At 40.4% G+C, this 21,565-nt stretch overlaps 1 protein-coding gene across 1 annotated transcript in view; it reads left to right on the top strand.

Moving 5' to 3' along the window:
• The window catches only part of SH2D4B (SH2 domain containing 4B), a 524,447-nt gene extending 503,642 nt beyond the window's left edge, over window positions 1-20,805 (top strand). The window contains exons 7-8 of the mRNA XM_075349020.1: window positions 17,236-17,456; window positions 20,519-20,805. Coding sequence (XP_075205135.1) covers window positions 17,236-17,456; window positions 20,519-20,611 — 314 coding nt within the window. The 3' untranslated portion in view covers window positions 20,612-20,805. The remainder of the gene's footprint in view (window positions 1-17,235; window positions 17,457-20,518) is intronic.
• Window positions 20,806-21,565: the final 760 nt, after the last annotated feature.

Here is a 21,565-nt window from a genome sequence, read left to right as displayed (position 1 = left end):
AGGATCCTGCTTTTGTACTGAGCATGCCCAGAAAGTACTGAGCATGCCCAGAACCAGTCTCCCGTGATCTGTCTCTCTCTCCTCCTCCCTCCCTCACCCTCTCTATCTCTGTCTCTCCCCCTCCCTCTCCCCCATCTGAGAGCTGCGGACACTCGTAACCAAGGTAAATATCGGGTAACCACTTCTCTTAGTTACCCGATGTTTACGTTGGTAACGTGTGCAGGCAGCCCTGCTCCTAGCAGCTGCAGACACTCGTAACCAAGATAAATATCGGGTATCCAAGCCCGATGTTTACCTTGGTTACGAGCGTCTGCAGCTGTCAGAAGCCGGCTCCCAGTCTGGCACGTTTAGTTCCCCTCACTCCCGATCACATGACTCCAATGCCCGCCCCTAAACATCCAGTGACAGGATCCTGCAAAATAACAGATGCGTTAGCATGCGTTTTTTGCTGTAAAAGCAGGATCCGCTTTTGCAGCAAAAAAACGTTCCTGACGCATGTCAAAAAAACGTAGTGTGAAAGCAGCCTTACCTATACTTGTTTACATGTGTTTTTTTACACTCCCCATCCCCCATCCTGATCATCCCCTCAACTCCCCTCTCAACCCTCCTAGTCCTTCAGAGCTCCAGTGTCATTTATTATTTTATGTAAACCCCAGATTTCCAATTTTTACAAGGGAAACAGATAAAAAATGCCCCATAATGTGCTTCGCAAGCTCTACTGAATGTGACAATACCTCACATGTGACTGTACAGTAATGTTGGGCCAGAGGGCTTGGGAGAGAAGGATCGCTGTTTGATTTTTGGAACACAGATTTTCCTAGAATAGACTCAATTTGCAGAGCCCCTAAGTGACAGAACAGAGAAATACTCTCAGGCGGCCAAATTTTGAAAATTACACTCCTCTGGGAATTAATCTATGGTTGTAGTGATGATTTGGTCTCTGGAAAACACCCATGGTTTCAAACACACTGAATGTTACAGAATTAAAACTTGCAAATAAGTCCTTGTCCTGCCAAGTACATTGTAGTGCCCATATATTGTAGTGCCCGTTTTTTGCATCACTGAATTTTGAAGGCTATAGTTTTTTTTCTGCAAACAGATTCATTTGAGGGCTTGTTGTTTGCGGAATAAGTTGGAATCTTTATTGGTAAAAGTTTGGGCTTCATAATATTTTTTTTTAACTCGTTTTATTCTTTTTGTGAGACAGAATCAAGAAGAATCAGCGATTCAGGAATTCTTTTTTTTACCCTATTAATCATGTCCTAAAAGCAATAAGACAGCTTTATTCGTCAGGTCAGTGTGATTACAACGATACCACATTCATATAGTTATTTATGTTTTGCCACTTTTACACCATAAAAAAATTATTTACTAGAATAAAAAATAGTTTTTGCATTGCTGTATTCTGAGACCTATAGCTTTTTTATTTTTTGCTAATGAAGCTTTATGGCATATTTTTTTTCAAGGTAGAAAATGTCATTTTCAGCTGTACCATTTTTGTTTAAACATGAGTTTTCATCAGATTTGAATCCCCCTTTTTTTGGCAGCTGTATGATAAAAAGACAGTTTTTGCTACATTTTTTCTTAATTTTTTTTACGATGTTCTCTGAAGGGGTTAATTAGTGTGACTGTTTTATAGATCTGGTTATTACGAATGCAGCAATACTAAATATGTGTATTTTTTTATCTATTTTATTTTTTTACACAAGTATGAGTATTTATTTGAATTTCTTTTATTTTTGTCCATTATTTTCTGGTTTTTTTCAATATTTTTACATCTTTTAACCTTTCAAAACTTTTTTTTACTTAGTCCCTATATGGGACGTTACCTTACAGTACTGAGTGCAGCTGCACTGTACTGCAATGATTGATCATTGCAGTACAGTGCAGCTTTCAGAAGCTGAATAAGGCGTCTTCTAGTCAGGTGACCTGGAAGTCGTCATGACGAATTCCAGTCACCATGGCGATGATCGGACCCTCACGATTACATCATGGGGGCACTGATTGGATGGGAGAGAGAGTATGATCCCTCTTTAAATCCTCTAAGTGCCACTACTGATATTGATTCTGGCTTTTAAAGGGTTAAAAAAACAGGGACAGTGCGGGCACTGTCCCTGGCTGTGAGGGTTAGGGCTCTGCTGTTGGGAAAGCCTTGTCCCCGGCAGTGATCACGCCAATGCCTGCGCAATTGCCAGGATGAACATATCAGGAACTACTCCCTTTCTAGGATTTATATGTATGTCCAAGGTTGAGAAAGGGTTACAAACTGCCTACTGGTTTATTTTTTTTAAAATTAAAAATACTACATAAAATTTCAGAATCAGTGAGGTCTGGGTCCTTATAACTTCACTGAACACAAAAAAAAAAATCTCAAAATTGATCTCAAAAGAGCATTGTGCTAGACAGCAACACTCTGCTCCTTACTGACCTTGCACATGGCACTAGGCACAGGCTTTATAGAGAGTTTGCAGTTCCCTTTCTATTGGGCTTGCAGTTCACTCTTTGTACAATCTCAGAAGCTCATTGCTTCTTTTCTGATGAGTGGAACTTTATAGACTATGTGAGTGATCTGTAGTCATTCTCAGGAACCAGACCCCCATTGCTCTGCAGGACATATTAGATAAAACCTATCATTAACAAAACAATAAATTTTGCTATTCTGTAAAGGAGTTTTTCACCACTTGGACCACTTTACTCCTTTTAGGAACACTGAGCTTTAGTTTGTTCCTTATATTTTCTATTGGATTCAAGTCAGGTTACTGGCGTGGCTATTCTAGCAGCTTTATTTTCTTTCTCTGAAACCAATTAAGAGTTTCTTTGCCTGTGTGTTTGGGATCATTGTTTTGCTGAAATTTCTAGGCTTGTTTCATGTTCATCATCTTTGTAGATGGCAGCAAATTGTTAGCAAGAATGTGTAGGTAAACTTGTCCATTCATTCTTCCTTTTAAATTGTCATATGATAAAGAAAACAGCCCCAAATTATGATGTCCCCATCTTGTGCATCAGGTACTGAATATGACTCACCTAAATTTCCCACTTCCCCCCAGAGGAATAGAGAGGCAGGAGAGCAAGGAAACACACAGGTACAACAGGGCTCCAAGATTTTCTCCAGTTGAAAGCTGGGCTGCAGCAAAAGGAATGAACACCTCTGCTCACAGAAATGGGCTCCTCAACAGTGGTTGGACTAGAGATACTAATTCTATATCTGGCATGAAGTGGAGGCAGGAGTAGGGGTGGACAAATCATTGGGGCAGCCCAATGAGGTTGGGAGCCCATTTCTACCTCCAAATCAGGTGGAATGGTGCATTTTGATGAGCTCTTGGGAAGCAAAGGGCCCATATATTGTTCTTGCAAATGGGCTTTTTTTCTGTCTCTTTCTGCCAGTGGCTAGGAGCAGGTTGATATAGCCAAAAAGAGGGATGCTAACAAGCTGATCCGAAGGCTTAGAGATTTCTCAGCCAGCAGGGAAAAGCTCCTTAAGCTTTTCAGCATGGAAAGAAGAAAACATATGCAGGATAACAGTCAACTGATCTCTACAGAACACCTGTGATCGATTACATGCTGAGATCTCCTGACTACAGGTCCCCACAGGAGACATCAGAACACAGTACGCTCATGACATTGCTCTTCCTGATTACCCTGGTGCATTGGCAATCAGGCTAATGGTTTATGGGGTTGAAGTCCTCTGTGTAGTGTCAGCTGACATCAAGCACTGGTGCTAGTAATGGAGAAGTATTTTTCAGACACTCCCATTACTAACCCAGTTATTAAAAAAAAGACATATACACATGAAAAAATAATTTATTTCAATAAACAGTCCCTGAAATTTTCCCTCATTTCACAAAAAACCCATGCAGCTTTGCCATAGTCCAAGGAGTCTGCCGTAGTCCACCAAATGCATTGTAGTCCAAAAAAGGATATCTGAAAAAAAAACCATAAACATACAAACACGGAGAAATAAAAAATGACACTTACTCTTATTCACCACTTTATTCAGAAGAAAAAAATAATTCCCAGCTGGTCCGACGTAGTCCAGAGAATCCGATTAATAAGTTTATGGAGCATCATTCTGACACTCCATTGATTTTGATTATAGGCAATTCTTGGTCACGCTGCACTGCACGAGATCTTGCACCTCTGAACAACAGTGAGATTTTAACATTACTGCTCATCAGAGCCACCATGTGATGCACAGCGTGTGTTACGGGGGGCTGTCTGATAATAACCGAAAGGAGTATCAGACAGTCAGGGTCCACCGTGCAAAGACTTTGCTGCAGACTATGGCAGAGTGCAATACCTCTGTTAACTCACAGAAGGATATAATAAGTAAGTAAAGCAATTCCTCCCTTACTTGGAGGGTGTGTGGAATGATCTCTGTTAATAATCACAGAGACAAAGGCAATGTGTGCGAAATGGCACCTACCTAGGTCCGCTCTTCTAGTGGTGCAAAAGAGACGAACAGCAGCGTAAGCCGCACAAAGCTCCTACCTGCGTTCGCTCCACTAGTGTGCGAGGAAACGAACCACTAGATATGGCACCTGCCTAGGTCCGCTCTTCTAGTGGTGCAAAAGAGACGAACAGCAGCGTAAGCCGCACAAAGCTCCTACCTCTGTTCGCTCCCCTAGTGTGCAAGGATACGAACAACTGCCAGACGCAGTATAAGGAACGTTACCCTAGTGGCAACGTCCACCTACGAGTAGAATCACAAGGCCCAGCCAGACCATGTGCCTCAGGCACCTGCCTATGTCCGCTCCCCTAAGAGGTAAGGATACGGACAGCAGCCGAAGCTGTAAGGTATAAGAACGCTACCCTGCCGGTAGCGCTCACCTAGCATAGACAGAGGAATGCCTAGAGGAACGCGCACAGAGCGTCTACTCATATGCATGAACCAAGAGGACTGAGCACCATGCGGCATGTGTCAGGGTCTTATATAGACTCTGTGCCTCATCCAAGATGGAGGACACCAGAGCCAATCCGCTGCCAGAACGACAGGAGTGACGTCATGCTGGCCTATCACCGAGCAAGACGTCACAAGCACATGACCAGCGACCAATCAGCATAGAAGGTGTCAGAGACATGTGACCTCGTGTCAGCGATGATGTCACCCGCACATGTGCAATGGCTCCAAGATTGGACTTAAGGCCATGTTACACACAGTGATAAATCTTTGGCAGATCTGTGGTTGCAATGAAATCATGTACATATTGTTCCATTTGTACACAGCCACAAACCTGGCACTGATTGTCCACAATTTCACTGCAACCACAGATCTGCCACAGATTTATCTCTGTGTGTAAAGTGGCCTTTAGTCTCCGGCGCTCGCACATGTGCAGTAGCAAGAAATCTGGACTTAGTCTCCAGCGCTCGCACATGTGCAGTAGCAAGAAATCTGGACTTAGTCTCCAGCGCTCGCACATGTGTAGTAGCAAGAAATCTGGACATAGTCTCCAGTGCTCGCAGCAACCGTAACAGTGTGCATGACTCGGAGTGACCTGGTGATTTAGCAACACTGAACAGCGGTAACGTTACTGATGTCACTGCTCTTCAGAGGCAGCGAGTCTTACACAGCATAACATGACCTTGAATTACCTCTGAGCAAAGTCTATGGATTGAATGCATTTAATTCTGGTCTCTATCACATGGATGCCACACAAATGTCACATGGATGTCATGCTTGCGCTGTACTTGTTTTTCATGGACCCATACATCTAAATTGGCCTTTGTCATCAGTGCTGACTCTGAAAAATGGACATGTCTCCATGTGACTCACACAGACACGTGTGGTTCACATGGACACCCAGTCATTTGAAAACACAAAGGTGGGAAAATCAACACAGATCTTAATGAGTATGTGTGTGTGATCGTGTTTTTAGTATATGTGAAAACGGACACCACACATACAGGAAAAATTAACGTGTGAAAGGGGCCTAAGATGAAAGTAGTCTACTGTTAAAGCTGTATTGGATGGTGAGATTTGGAGCCTGAAAGTCAAACGTTCAGATCAGTGTTAGGGTACTTTCACACTTGCGTTCAGCGCAGTCCATCACTATGGAGAATAGCGCAGTCCGTTAACGCACTGCGCTATTCTCCATAGACTTGTATGGACGACGCACTGTAACGCAAGTGTCAGCGTTGCATCCGCTGGACGATGCAGCGTCGTTATTTTGACGCTGCGTCGGGAGGAGGGAACGCAGCATGTAACGTTTTTTTGAGCGGCTGAAACCTTTATTTTTCACTGCGCATGCTCACTTTTTTTTTTAAATCACAGAAACTTTATTTTGTTTCTCGGTGGCCGAACGTTCAGCTGAGCGCCCGGCCGCCGGCATGTGAGAGCACTCAGCTGAGCGCCCGGCAGCCGGCTTTTGAGAGCGCTCAGCTGAGCGCCCGGCAGCCGGGTGATCAGCTGATCGATCACAAAAGTCTGCTGCCGGTAAAACTGTAAAGAAGAAAAAAAAAAGCTTTCCGTTGTTTTGTACGATAAGTTGCATCCATTGTGCCATTATATGCAACACATCCATTGCATCCGTCACACAACGCAATGCAACGGATGCCGTTCAACGCAAGTGTGAAACTAGCCTTTAGCTGGGTTTACACACTGTAACATCGCCAGTGATATCGCTGTAACGTCACCGGTTTTGTGACGCAATAGCGACCTCCCAAAGTCTCTGTTGAGTCGCTGGTGAGCTGTCAAACAGGCAAACCTGGCCAACGACGCAACATCGATCCGGACCTGCAGAACGACCTAGCTAGTCATTGGGGACGTTGAAAAGCAGCTTTTTGAAAGGGAAGTCGCTAACAAAGTCGCTGCAAAGTCCCTTTACACACTGAAACTTTCTAGCGATCATGCTGCACAGCGGGAAACAAAGGACCAAAGAATGGTCCTGAACGATTTGTAGCGATCAGCAACTTCACAGCAGGGGCCAGGTCGCTGATGCGTTTCACACACGGCAACATCGCAAACGACATCGCTATTGCTTCACAAAACCGGTGACGTTACAGCGATGTCGTTTGCGATGTTGCAGTGTGTAAACCCAGCTTTACCCTTTTGCTCGTTAGTGTATATGAGTGATTTGTTTGCCCCTAGATGTATTTGAATATAACCGACGAAAGAACAAATCCATTCATTATTTTCTTAGCTCTGCTTCTCTTGGGATATATATTTCCTTGTCTGGACACTAGTAGCATAGAATTGAATGATCCTGAAAGTGCTTAAGCTCCATTTGAAGTTTTTATTGTATAAAATCTTTTGCATCCTTTGTGAATTTTCCATGTATAATTTATTCTACTTCATAGTGGCATTATTATATTTTATAGTGCTGTAACATATTCCACTTAGCAATAACCACAACTGCAGAGTTGATGTGCTCTAAAAATCACAATTTCTGCAAAGTGGCACATGTGCTTTAAAACATTATTCCCTGACACTTGGTTAAAGAAACTGTAGATCAAACCATTTACAGCCTGTCAAACTGCTAGTGATTTCCTTAGCTGCTCTTCACTTTTAAGGAAATGTGGTCTAACAGGACTGGCCTTGACATTAGAAAGATGCCATTCTGGGATAGTGATTTAGTGTTGTCTGTGGTGTGTGTTATATATATTCACTCAGTGATGCCTCTGTCTACTGTGGCATTTTCTGGAGAGAATTGATTAAGGTGCTGCAATCAAGTAAGACACTGACACCTTACAATTTATTATTTACAGGAAATCGTTTGTGGCTGTAGGTAATATGTGCATCACCCCTACTGTGCTTATTATGACTGTACATGGTATTTAAAGAGAATCTGACACCATACAAGCCATTTATTTATTTATTTTACTCATTTACATAGCAGGCTCATATTCTGCAGCACCTTAGAGACATTGGCATCATTATCACACTCTATCAGTATGTGCTTGGAGTATGGAAGGAAATCAGAATACCTGGAAAAAACCCATGTAAGCACAGGGGGAACATACAAACTCCTTGAGATGTTTTCCTTGGTGGGATTTGAGACTAGGATATAAATAAGTAGAAATTTCATCACATCTAATGGTCCAGCGATGGATCTAATCAAAACATTTGGAAGACAGTCAGGTTTTTTAGTTAATTGGAACAAATCCCTGCCAGTTGACAATATCCCACTAGACTCTACAGGACATACACAAAATCACATAGTTAAGTTAAATAAGTGGTGGTGATAGTCTCAGCTAGGACACACTTAATGTAGGCTTCTTGCTGTTGAAATTTTGATCCAGAATTGACACATGGTTTTGACTTCCATTATCACCCCTTGGGAGGAATAATCTTATAATAATGATCATTATGCCCCAACTTCTATATTTTCTGCATAATACCCCAGGGTGGATTAATATGTCTTCTTTAGTGATAAGCGAGTGTTCTCGCCACTGCTCAATACTCGATTGAGCATCGTGGTGCTCAGGCACTCTCATTACTCGGCAGAGTATCGTGGGTGCTTGAGCACCATACGTTCCTGCCCCACATGTTTTGCGGCTGTTAGACAGTCAATCAACATGCGGGAACTGCCTGCCATACACGGTAATGCTGTAGCCATGTTGGCTTCTGATATTACTTTGGTTGGCTGTCCGAATCGCATCATGGGTCTTAAATAAGCTGTTCAGGGAAAGTAAATATAAGAGGCAGAGCTTAAATTAGAGCAGGGTTTATACACTTGCACCCTTTAGTGCCTTTCATGTGGCTCTAAAGGATTTTTTTGCCTTGTTTACCTTAAAAACGTTTTTATAATAAATTTGTGTACCAGGCTATGTTTTTTTGTGTGTGTCTTTTGCTCAAGTTGTGCCTTTGATTCTCAGTAAACAATGATCTTAAGCAATATATCCCTCAAAACAGTGCCTGATGCTGCTGTCAAAGTTTCTTTACTATAAGCACTGATTACTTTTACAATATACCTGAAGAGCAATGTTTCAAGACAGCATATCACTACTGCAAAAAATAATCATAAAATTTAACTTTTACTTCAATCGCTAAAAATGTGGTCAGAATCACAATTACAAGACAAACAACAACCAACATGAATTAAAATAAATTTGGCCCTTCCTATAGTGGCCCAAATAACACCGCAAGTAAAAATTGGATTTATCTCACCAACTTATTCTCTTCAATGAAGTTTATAGGGTCCATTTATTAGCAGAACCCCAAAACAAAAGGTCTGAAGTATCTCCCGACGCGTTTCAATCAACTCTTCAGGGGAGTATTAGAATGCCTCTTAGGTCCCATAAAGACATGGACCTTGCATTCATATAATATGCATTTTATAACTCTGTTCAAATAGAATTGCGGTGATTCCAATACAGGTACTAATTATAGAGGGCCTGTCACCTCTACAAGCATGCACATGGTACGGACGCCTGTGCTTCTCGCCCTATTCTCGCCTTGAAACGCGTCGGGAGATACTTCAGACCTTTTGTTTTGGGGTTCTGCTAATAAATGGACCCTATAAACTTCATTGAAGAGAATAAGTTGGTGAGATAAATCCAATTTTTACTTGCGGTGTTATTTGGGCCACTATAGGAAGGGCCAAATTTATTTTAATTTATGTTGGTTGTTGTTTGTCTTGTAATTGTGATTCTGACCACATTTTTAGCGATTGAAGTAAAAGTTAAATTTTATGATTATTTTTTGCAGTAGTGATATGCTGTCTTGAAACATTGCTGATTGAAATTGACATATATAACTAATTTTCCAGTGGCTACTCTTATAATATACCTGAAGAGACCTTGGAGCTGCAACTTTTCAGTGCAAAGCTTCCAATCCTCTGCTTTTGGAATTAAAACATAAATGTTTTCACAAATTGCATATGCCAATAGCCCTTGTCAGAAACTTGCCTACTCTTTGCTGTTTCTTTGCCGCCCCGTGGCCCCGTTACCTTCAGGTCATCTCAGGGTCTTCAGGGACAGCGCGTCCTGGGTCCTTCTGGTCACAGGTAGGTTGACTTCTACGGGATTCATGACGCACTCTCAGTATTGCGGTCAGGGTGACCACCACTGCAGATTAGGGGACGCCTGGGGCTGATGTTAAGTGTTGAGTTAGATGTGGTGGCCTCCCGAGAGTGAGGCTGGCCCCAGGACCCAGGGCCCGGTGTAGGTGTGTGGCACCACAGGTTGCAGAAGAACTCACACGCACAGCAATAATGTCTTTCAGGGTTTTTACTCACTTCAGGTGGTAGGGGTGAGTAACCCGGGCGATGCTGTGATGTCCCAAGATGGGAACTAGGCTCCTTGAGGCTGACTTAGGGGGTGGCTAATGACTCGCCTTCCTAGCCCTCAAGTTTTTGTGGTGACCCAGATTTGTAGTCCTACGGGGTCACCCAGGAATATTGCTTCTGCCTGTTCTCCCCTTTTTCGGTCCGTTTGCTTATAGCCTGGACCAGGTCACTCCGGCTGCTTGCCTCTTGTGATCTATGGGCGCTCTCGTTGCTACGTGGCTGTGGACTCTGTGGTTTTTTGGTGGAGGGTAAGAAGTACCCCCACCTGCAGGTTGAGCAGGCCAACTGAATGGGCCCCTGCTCTGGGGACCTATAACCCCATGCGGCCTGGTCCTCACCTGGCAGTCCCCGTACTCAGCCACCTCTCCGCACTCCGACCTTAGGTGGATTTCGGGCGTCACTACCAGGTGACCGTTCTCCCCCGCCAGCAACCACTGCACCTGCGGTGTCTGACTAGTGACAGCCTCCAGGTTTCCTCCTTGCGACTGCTCTCACTGAGCTTCACTGTAGGGATGTGTCAGTCGCGAACGATCTGACACAAAGATCCGGCTCACTGCAGTGACTGACAGGAGCCGGATCACTAGTGTGAGAAAATAAAATCTCTAAATGGCTGTTTTCACTGCTGAAACCCCGCCCACCCGCGGTTAAACTCCGCCTACTCAACAATCTAATTGTATAAATCAAATGGAAAACCGGTTTAAAATGCCGCGCTAAAAACCACAGATGCTGTAGATAAAGAGATTTCCTTTATTTCACAGTTCAGAGACATCTCCGCCTCCTTCCTTAGGAAAAGAAATCATATTACAAACAACAGGCCACAGGACCTATATATAGGAATACAAGTAGCCACATATGCATATGGGAAGTGAACAGCCCATATGACTCAGAGCCAATGACAGCGCCACATGGAGAAGAGAGAAAAAAAAAAAAAAGGGAACACAGTGAATCATCAAGAATGAACAGAGAGAAATTCCTCCATAAAAAACATGAACATTACAAAGGGACACAGGTAGCCCCCGATGCCCCTAATAGTATGGAAACCCTGAGCAGAAAGGAAACTTTCTGGATCCACAAATTAAATACGTTGAAACCTCTGGGTCCAAATGAGGTCACTGATTTGTTTTATTGATTTGGCTTTTATCCCCTGCTGCCCTCAGTATACCAGTTCTAATTGTTTTTAGTTCCCGAAAATGGTGTTTGACCACTGCAAAATGTTTTATACATCTATGAATATGTTTTTATATATAAATATTTCTATGAATATGTTCGTATATACATTTATATATATTTTTATGTGTTGTTACATTTATATTAATATTAACACATTTTGTCATTTATACCATTTTTAATATTTTATATGTTCTTCAAATTATGGTAGCCCTGTATATTTTCATGGATTAATGTTTTTAATATGTTTCTATCGCGTTTTTTCCATCCATCCCCTGGTTTCCTCCAGCTCCCGTTTATTGTTCACACATACGTAATACCTTCAAATTAATATGGATAACTGTTATTTTTTTGCATTACAGCACTCTATTTCCACCTCTTGTAGCTCTTGTCACTATAAGAAAGTAATTTTTTTTCTCCGTTTGCTTAATGCAGGCGCATTAAGTTTATTTCCCACGGGTATGAACTCCTGCTTCCTCTCAATGTCTTGAACTCACATCACCCCATCACGCATGCGCTCTAGTACCCTTTTCTCTTTCCAGGGAATCGCGCCTTCTCTCCACCTGCTTAACGCAGTTTTTCCCTGTCAATAGAACCGCTCCATAGTGGAGTGTGTCCTTTGCGCTAATAAATTGTCTACTATTAATCCAGCGATTCTCTACCACCAAGGACACCATTTAGTAATATTTATTTATTCATTTATTTTAAAAGAGAAAAAGAAAAGAAAAAAAAAACTTTTTTTAGAAAAAACTTTTTTAAGGATTTTTTTTTTTTAATCTGGCCCTTTTACATTAAAATATGCTTTTTTACACGTTCAAGGACACATAAAAGATATTCATTTCTAGCAAAAGACATCCCTGATGTATTTTAATTTCACTACCTGTTTTACATATTCTTTTATGTTCACTTTCTCTGAGTACATATTCACGGTAACCAAACTCCCGCTTAGTGTAGGGGTCTTGGCATCAGTGTTATCACTTACATCTTCTGGGTTCGCACACCATCTGCTTTGTGCTTTTCATTTTCTCTTGTCTCCCCCTTTTTCTGTTTCTTTTTTCTTTATTAAATAACACAAAAAATTGTTTTTATTTTTTATTTTATATTTTTTATTATTTATCCACTGATTCATTGTTTTTCCCTTTGTAATGTTCATGTTTTTTATGGAAGAATTTCTCTCTGTTCATTCTTGATGATTCACTGTGTTCTTTTTCTTCTCCATGTGGCATGAGTCATTGGTTTTGAGTCATATGGGCTGTTCACTTCCCAGATGCATATGTGGCTACTTGTATTCCTATATGTAGGTCCTGTTGGCCAGTTGTTTGTAATATGATTTCTTTTCCTGAGGAAGGAGATGTCTCTGAAACGCGTAGAACTGTGAAATAAAGGAAATCTCTTTATCTACAGCATCTGTGGTTTATAGCGCGGCATTTAAAACCGGTTTTCTATTTGATTTATATGATAACCTGCTTTCTGGGGCCACTGCTAAACCACATAAAAACACTCACATGCAATCATAGGGGGTTGTGACTGGCACAACCCTACCAGGTGAGTGTATCTCTTTTTGTTCTGTCTCTCTACCCTCATACCGGGTAAGACCCTATTGCGCTTTTTCCCCCCTACAGCTCAACAATCTAATTGGTCACTTGTGAGTGGGTGGGGTTTTGCCGCGGGTGGGCAGGGTTTCAGCGGCGTCACTATAATCTTAAATATGTGGGGCGAACATATATTTAATAAGGAGCCGAGAACGATCTGAAAGATCTGGCTCTTTTTGGTGAGTGGAGCTATGGGAACCGGATCACCAAAAAGACCCGGACTGCCCATCACTACTTCACTGACTGACTGGCTCACTACTCCCTCCCCTTTGTGCCTGCCTCTGCAACTTAGCAACCAGACTCTCTACCACACCCCTTGAGTGAAGATGGAGGCCACGCACCCTCCTGGTTCCCCAGGGATCCCTTCAAAGGTTAATGTGGGAGACCTGGTTACTATGCGCCTGTGTATCCACACCCCGGTCAGCCTTCTGGATTACCTGTGTTGTACTGCCCCCAGCATGGGTGCAGTACTCAGTGGTGCCTGACCAGGTCAGGGACGCCATATTTCCAGAAGACCTCCTCAGTTTTCAGAGACTCTTTGGCAAATGGGAAAACTATGTCATCCTTTTCATACCCCTAGTACTCAAGGGTATGAAGTAATTTGTCTTGTAAGATAGTCACATATAGCTCAGCATTAAGACAACCATCGATCCTAGTCAAATATCCAACATATTTGGCTATGAAGCAGCCTCATATAACCAGGCTTTCTGCACCAAACTTGACAGTTCCTACAATTTCTTGATCCATTAGCCCACTTTTCCCAGTTTTTTTCCAAACTCATTTTCACACCTCAGAGCCTGTTCTATTGACCTTAGTCTCATCACTTCAAATCACCCGATTCCAATCATTTACTGTCCACTTTGCAAACTCAAGACTATGCTTATTATGGTTATTGAGGTCAAGGATTCTTCACCTTTTTCTGAGCCACCATTCCAGACATGTGTAATATGCATTGCATGGTACTTGCATGGATGTCTGTGATCTCACTATTACGAAGCATACGTGTCATCTCCACTGCCATGTTTGTGTGCCAGAACTGATATACCTTGTGACGAGCAGACTTGTTTGCTCTGGTATTTTGCCTGGACATCCCCCTCTTGGCTTTTGAATGGATGGCCTGATTTTATTTTGCATTCCTCCAACTGTAGTGACACTCACACAATGCAGTTTGGACCGAAAGATCACTATCAATGACCTGGATGATGCTGTTTTTCTTTTCTTGGAAATTCGTCTTCACGGCTGCTCCTTGATTTGAACCCTTGACATTTGACTTGAGAATCAATCTAATAACACACCGAGCTATTAGGGAATATGAGAACAGGTTGTAATTTGTAGTATACAGGAATAAAAAGATTTTTCATCATCAGGAGCAAAACAGTAACATTGCAGTGACATGACAAGAATCTGCATAACTAATTATATGCTAAATAGTTGCAAGTCAAATGGATGTGTGAGATAGCTAGGATGATGGACTATAAAATGAAGGTAGTCTCACGTTCTAAGCTGTAGTGGATGGTGAGATATGGAGCCTGAAAGTAAAAAAGTACAAAACATTGCTACCCTTTTTCTTGTCAATGTATACAGTGTGTCCACCCATATCCTGTCCACCGCCATTAACTTGAGAACGGCGGCAGCTATAGGCATAGAAGTGGTGTCTAGGTATAGTAAAGTAGTCATGCGCTACACAATGAAACCACCTATTTTGCCACCTGGGGGAAAACAACGGAGTTAGAATCTTTATGTTGTAAGCAGAACGAGATAGAGAAAAAAATTGAAATAAAAAATTGTAGGGCATCATCAATTCAATACGAATCGACACCTAGCATACAGAAATGCTATGATATGAAACCCATGACCCCCCAAAACATTAAATGCTGGTCACGCATATGGCACTCATTTAACTTTGATGCTCAAAGTGGCCACCATCAGCTGCAGTGCAAATCTGGACTCTGGACAGCATACTGTATCTTGCTGCACGTTGTGGAACATGGTAGGTGACACGTTTGCACAAGTATCTGTAATACGTCATCATAGGTTTTGCAATGTTGGTGGAGGGGTCGCATACACCTGCTGTTTGATTTGACCTTACAGAAAGAAGTCCAATGGGGTCAGGTCAGGTGAGTGTGGAGGCCACTCCACGCAGCCACCATACGCAATCACTTGTAGGAAGGTCTCCATGAGGTATCGGTTCACATCCGCAGCCTTGTGAGTTTTACATGTTCTAATCATAGCATTTCTGTATGCAAGGTGTCGATTCGTATTGAATTGATGATGCCCTACAACTTTCTAATTCACTTTTTTTCTTTATCTCATTCCGTTTTCGAGATAACAAAATGCTAACTCTGTTGTTTTCCACCAGGTGGCGCAATAGGTGGTTTCATTGCGTAGCGCATGGCTACTTTACTATACCTAGACACCACTTCTATGTTTATAACTGTCGCCGTTCTCAAGTTAATGACGGTGGACAGGATATGGGTGGACACACTGTATGTTGGTATATTGGCCATATAGCGTATTTGTTCACCTGCACATTAATTTAATGCACTAAAGGTGTGCAGGCCATAATGTTTGTCTTTTTATTGTTTGCCTTTTTGTTTTTTTGAGGAATGAAGTTGTGATTTGTGCAATAATATAATAGCCGCTAAGTATTCTTTAAAAACAAACTTCATAACTTTTATAGTATATTTAATTGAAGATCGAATCTTAGCAGTTTTGTGTGAATCAAGCTTTTTCCAGCTCCACATCCATGTGGACACATCTGTGACGAATATATTCATTTCTTCAGTACATCAACAGATGTAACAATGAATAATTTAATTTGTCAGTGGACTCAAACTACATTTTCAGTTGGGAGAACTGGAGACGTTTTTAAAGTTTCCTCTCTCATTTGATTTGATTTTAGAATGTAGAATCATGAAACAGAGGAATATACTGTAGGGAAAAAGGTTGTAGACTGGTTGAATGGAAATAACAGGTGTGCAATGCTGCAGTATTAGGAAGTATCAGAGACGCATTATACAATACCCAATAAAGTCTTAGAATAACTTCACAATGACGGATTATTTTCTTTTTTGTCGGGTTTAATTTTCATGGAAAGGTACAACACTTGCGTCATAATAGGGAACTCAGTAACAGTTTGTCAAACATACAGATCAAGGGCTGGTCCTGAGGGAACTTCTCTGACATATAACACAATTATGACTCATGTCAAGGATTAGTTTGACAGTGTGTTATCCTTTTCCCTGGGTCTCTGATAAAGGGAAGATTCACCTCACTTTTGGAAGGAAGATCGGTGTGCTCCTCCATAACCAACAGTTCCGGTTAGTAGGGTCATCCTGCATTGTTAATAATATTTGAATATACAAAAATAAAAGTGCCGGCAGTGATCAGTGATTTATAGTACTGCTCTGACAAACAACCCCATGGATGAGGGAAATAGGCTCATGATTTTGCAAGGGAGATAACATCAGCTCTGTTTCAGGATCCTAATGGGAGAGGAAAGGTCTGTGTAGAACTGCTCTATGGATATTAATGGGCTTGAGAAAGAATCTCAATAACTAGACACTGGGATTTCAGTCATGATTGTATTTACTGAACATATTTGGCCCTTGGCAATAAGCTATAAACAATAAAAGATAAAAGCTTATATAGGAGAACAACATCAAAGAGGGAAAGCAAGGCAGTTGCAAACTTTCTTATTTTTCTACTTGCTAACTATACCAATTTAATAAAAGCAGAATCATCTATTAATATATTCATGGTTAATACAATGAATTGCCAATAGATTTATTAATTAGAAGAACTGAACTATTCTATGTTCTGTGTGAAATCGGTTGAAAAGTGAATCAGTTCTCGATGTGGAAATAGGTTCAAAGTGTGTAACCTGATAAATGATCAATCCCAATTAAAAGGGACCCTAATCTTTATGCATACTGTTTATTGGCCAAACACGCCGATTTCCCGAGAATGGTGGTCCTTGTAATGTGTATGTAATGTGTATATGTGCCAATTTACTCTTCTGCAGTGGCATGGGGGATAAAAATATTGCAGTTGTATTTCAACTAAGTAGTTACCTTCAAAAAGACGTATGTGGCATTGTTGGGGTGCTATAGTGGTAGCCAACCCATAAAATTGTCAAAAGTGTCAAAATCTCAAAGTAGCACAAAGGAAAAGTCAGTATAATGGTCTTTTCATAGTAATTGTTGGACTTGAGGAAACTATCTGTATGCCTAATTCTTATTTTATTTCATCAGGTATAATAAGCCGGGATTCAGCAGAAAAGTTGCTGATGAACATGCCTGAGGGTTCCTTCCTTGTTCGTGTTAGTGAGAAAATCTGGGGCTATGCTTTGTCTTACCGACATCAGACCGGCTTCAAGCATTTCCTAGTAGATGCTTCAGGAGATTTCTACAGCTTTCTTGGGGTTGACCCAAACAGACACGCAACTCTTACTGATCTTATTGATTTTCACAAGGTACGTATATAAAATAAAGTGTTTAGAAAGCATTTGAAAGAGAAATCTGATCAATATATCCAATCATGCTTATGTCTATAGTTGTCATTAGATACATAACTGAAAGTTAGTCTTTGCAAGAGTTCTGAGGACACAGGCTTCTTTTGTTTTTAAATCTGAAGATGGTCGACTTTACCGAAATGTCATTGATAGTCACACAATTACTACGCCTTTAAATACATTTACGTTTATTTCATGAACTTTGAGTGCTGGATTTACAATTTGTGATCAATATATCCAGTCATGCTAACATCCATAGATGTTGTTAGATACATAACTGAAGGTTAGTTTTAACTTAATTGGTTCATATCTTGGAGGATAAATATAATGTCCCAAATAGGGTCTGGTATTAAAGTTTTGGCATATGCATCTTCTATTGCTAACCTGTTCAAAAGGAATCCCAAACAAAGGTCATGTCTTGAGGATTTTCTAATGTTTAGGTGATTTAATTAGTTTCACTAAGTAATTTGTATTTTATTTTTCTGTATGGAAAAATTTCAAAGCTTGCCATGATAGGGTTTGTTCAGGATTGTTTTTTGGAAACAATATGTATTTGCAATTCTTGCCGAGAGATTGAGCTGTATCTCATCTTTAGGCCATGTGCAGACATTGCGTATTTGGTCAGTTTTTTACCTCAGTATTTGTAAGCCAAAACCAGTAATGGAAAAATCAGATGAAAGGTATAATAGAAATACGGGTACCACTTCTGTATTGTTCACCCACTCCTGGTTTTGACTTACAAATACTGTTGTAAAATACTGAAAAAGTACTGAAAGTGTGAATGTGGAATTAGAGAAAGAACAAATCTCTCCAAAACCTTGACTTCTAAGTTGTAGATATTAAGGGCTTTTTGTCACATGACTAACATGCCAAGGAAATTTTTTTAATGGACACATTAAAGTGTCATTTATATATCAAACATTTATGGCATATCCACAAATAAAACAGTCAAGTATTGTACGGCCTCCTTATAGCCAAATGAGTAGTGTCAAAATACTCGCAAAGTAGATAATGTATATGTAGCAAGAAAAGAAGTATTAAAATATATCTGTTAATGTATGTTAGGATAAAAAGTTAAACCTACAAAGGCCTATTAAGAGATAAAAAAAAGCCATTAATGTTATTCAGTACCCCAAATACTGTAGCTTCCCTATGTGTTTCTTTCTCTATCATGTGGATTCATCAGGGAATGTGTTGGAGGGGTGTTAGAACAGGGGAAGCAGCAGAAGGCATGTGGAGTGCTGCACTGCCCTCACTTTCTCAGGTTAGTGGAGCACTCTGCATGTCTTCTGTTGACCATAGTTCTCTTAATTTACTTTAAGACCCCCTCCAGTATATCCTTTGATGAATCCTCATATTATAAAAAGATATAGATTGGTAAGCTATTTGGGGTAATTAATGACATTATTGGCAGACTTAACCCCTTCAGCCCCGGGGCACTTTCCGTTTTTGCTCCCCTTCTTCCAAGAGCCGTAACTTTTTTATTTTTCCGTCAATCTTGCCATATGAGGGCTTGTTTTTTGTGGGATAAGTTGTACTTTTAAATGAAACCATAAGTTTTACCATATGGTCTACTGGAAAACAGCAAAAAAATTCCAAATGCGGAAAAATTGCAAAAAAAGTGTGATGGCACAATAGTTTTTGGGATGTTTTATTCACGATGTTCACTATATGGTAAAACTGATGTATGGGTATGATGCCTGAGGTCGGTGCGAGTTTGTAGACACCAAACATATATAGGTTTACTTGTATCTAAGGGGTTCAAAAAAATTCACAAGTTTGTCCAATAAAAGTGGTGCACGTTTTGCGCCATTTTCCGAAACACGTAGCGTTCTTATTTTTTGGGATCTATGGCTCAGTGACAGTTTATTTTTTGAGTCTCGAGCTGACGTTTCTAGTGGTACCATTTTTGCTCAGATGCTACGTTTTGATTGCGTGTTATTGCATTTTGCGTAAAACTTGCGGCGACCAAAAAACGTAATTTTGGAGTTTGGAATTTTTTTGCCACAACGCCGTTTACCAATCAGATTAATTGATTTTATATTTTGATAGATCGGGTATTTCTGAACGCGGCGATACCAAATATGTGTATATTTATTTCTTTTTTAACCCTTTAATTTTCAATGGGGGGAAAGGTGGGTGATTTGAACTTTGTTTTTTTTTTTTTGTTTTTTTTTTAAACTTTTTTTTTACTTTTTTTTATTTTACTAGTCCCTCTAGGGGGCTATAGCGATCAGCAATCCGATCGCTATTATCTATCTGCTGATCACAACTATACAGCTGTAAACAGCAGATACAGTCACTTTCTTTTTCCCTCTGCTCCGTGCCGAGGGAAAACGAAAGTGAAACATCATAGCTGCAGGCGTCATCACATGACCCTGTGCTACGATGGCAACCACCAATAGTCATGTGATCACGCACGTGACTTCCGGTGGGGGCGGCGGTAAGTAAAAAACATGGCCGCGCGCATTTAGATCTTGCTGCCAGACTTTGGCAGCAAGATTTAAGGGGTTAATGGCCGCGGGTGGAAGCGATTCCACCCGCGGCTTGCAGGCACATATGTCAGCTGTTGAAAACAGCTGATATGTGTGCCAACCGCCGCCGCCTGCCCGCGGCAAGGGGCGGGGCTTAACGGGACACGCTCCATGACGGATATATCCGTCCATGGTCGTGAAGGGGTTAAACTTGTGTACTGACCTTGTAACAGCGGAAGCAAACACATGGGGTATGACAGGAAGGTTTATGTAATGCATGGATCTGCATTAACCTTCTAGAACAACTTCTGAAGATCACAGCAGAGGATATGGATCAAACCCTTTATTACCATGCACCGTTTTTATATGCACCTTATTTGCACATTGTTGGGCATATTCACAGATGGCAGCATCACTTAAGCTTTCTTCCTAATCAATTTATTTTGTTCCATTTTGTGGTTTTTAAAATTGTTCCAATTCTGGCATACTGTATAGCTATTATTATTTATGTTGTCTTTTGTAATGTTTACATTTTTTCTCCATTGATAGGAGGAAGTCATTACAAGTTCTGGAGGAGAACTTCTAGTGGAACCATGTGGACAAGCACAGTCCCCACCTGACTTTAGTATATTGTTTGAATGAGGCTGCTAGTAATAGTGATCTGATACAGCATAGATCATAAATGATCATTTTAATTTCTAGTCCAGTAATATTTTAAAATAAATAATATTTTTATGCGTTGGAGCGTGTCCGTCACTTCAGATAGTTAAAGATCTAGTTTCTCAGTTTTATTTTTACGCTTTTAATATGATAGCCTTTTTATTTACTGAGGAGTTATGGGGAACACTTTAAAGACAAATGTTCAACTGTTCCACATTAAAGAGTATTTCCTTATTCGGTTTGTCTCCACTTTGTTCTTATTTTGCATGTATCCATTATTTAACATGATTTTATGTCATGTACTATTGATAAGAATTTGTAATTTAATGTCTAGCAAGAAGTATCTAAAATGAAATATATTCCATTCCTATTTATGCATTAGTTATCTGGAGTTAGAGGGCAACATAAAGTGTGAGAAGCAAGCTTCTGAGAATACCATGACGTCAATGGTATATTGAAACTTATAAATTTTAAATTATTCTTGCTTTTCAAAGAAATACTTGGCAACTGCCACCACTTTGATATATTTTTCCGTAACTTATTTAATTAAAATAAGATTGATTGAAGTAGATTAAATCCATGTAACCATTTAATAATCCAAACTTACACTTGAATATCCAGAAATAACGTTAAGTTTCCTTCTAAGTTTTAAAAACAATTGCTCAGATTTTTAAAATAGTTTTTTGGAATAAAATGCAACTTTTTAAAGGCTACATCATGAACTGTACCAAATTTCAATACAAAAATGCTCCTCATAATTTTAAAATGTTGCTAGATGATATTCAAATCTACACATGCTCAAAGGAAACATGTATTTGATTTTTGTTGCCGCCTATCGAAAAAAAATCTAAATGTTCCAAAATGTATTAGATTCCAAACAATCCAGCTTAAAATAATTTCCTGTTTTATCACTTAGAGATCTCCAATATGTATTTT

The sequence above is a fragment of the Anomaloglossus baeobatrachus genome, chromosome 5, assembly GCF_048569485.1.
Source record: "Anomaloglossus baeobatrachus isolate aAnoBae1 chromosome 5, aAnoBae1.hap1, whole genome shotgun sequence".
Classification (NCBI taxonomy): Eukaryota; Metazoa; Chordata; class Amphibia; order Anura; family Aromobatidae; genus Anomaloglossus; species Anomaloglossus baeobatrachus.
The sequence above is the reverse complement of the archived record's forward strand: the minus strand, read 5'-3'. Positions and strand labels throughout refer to the sequence as shown.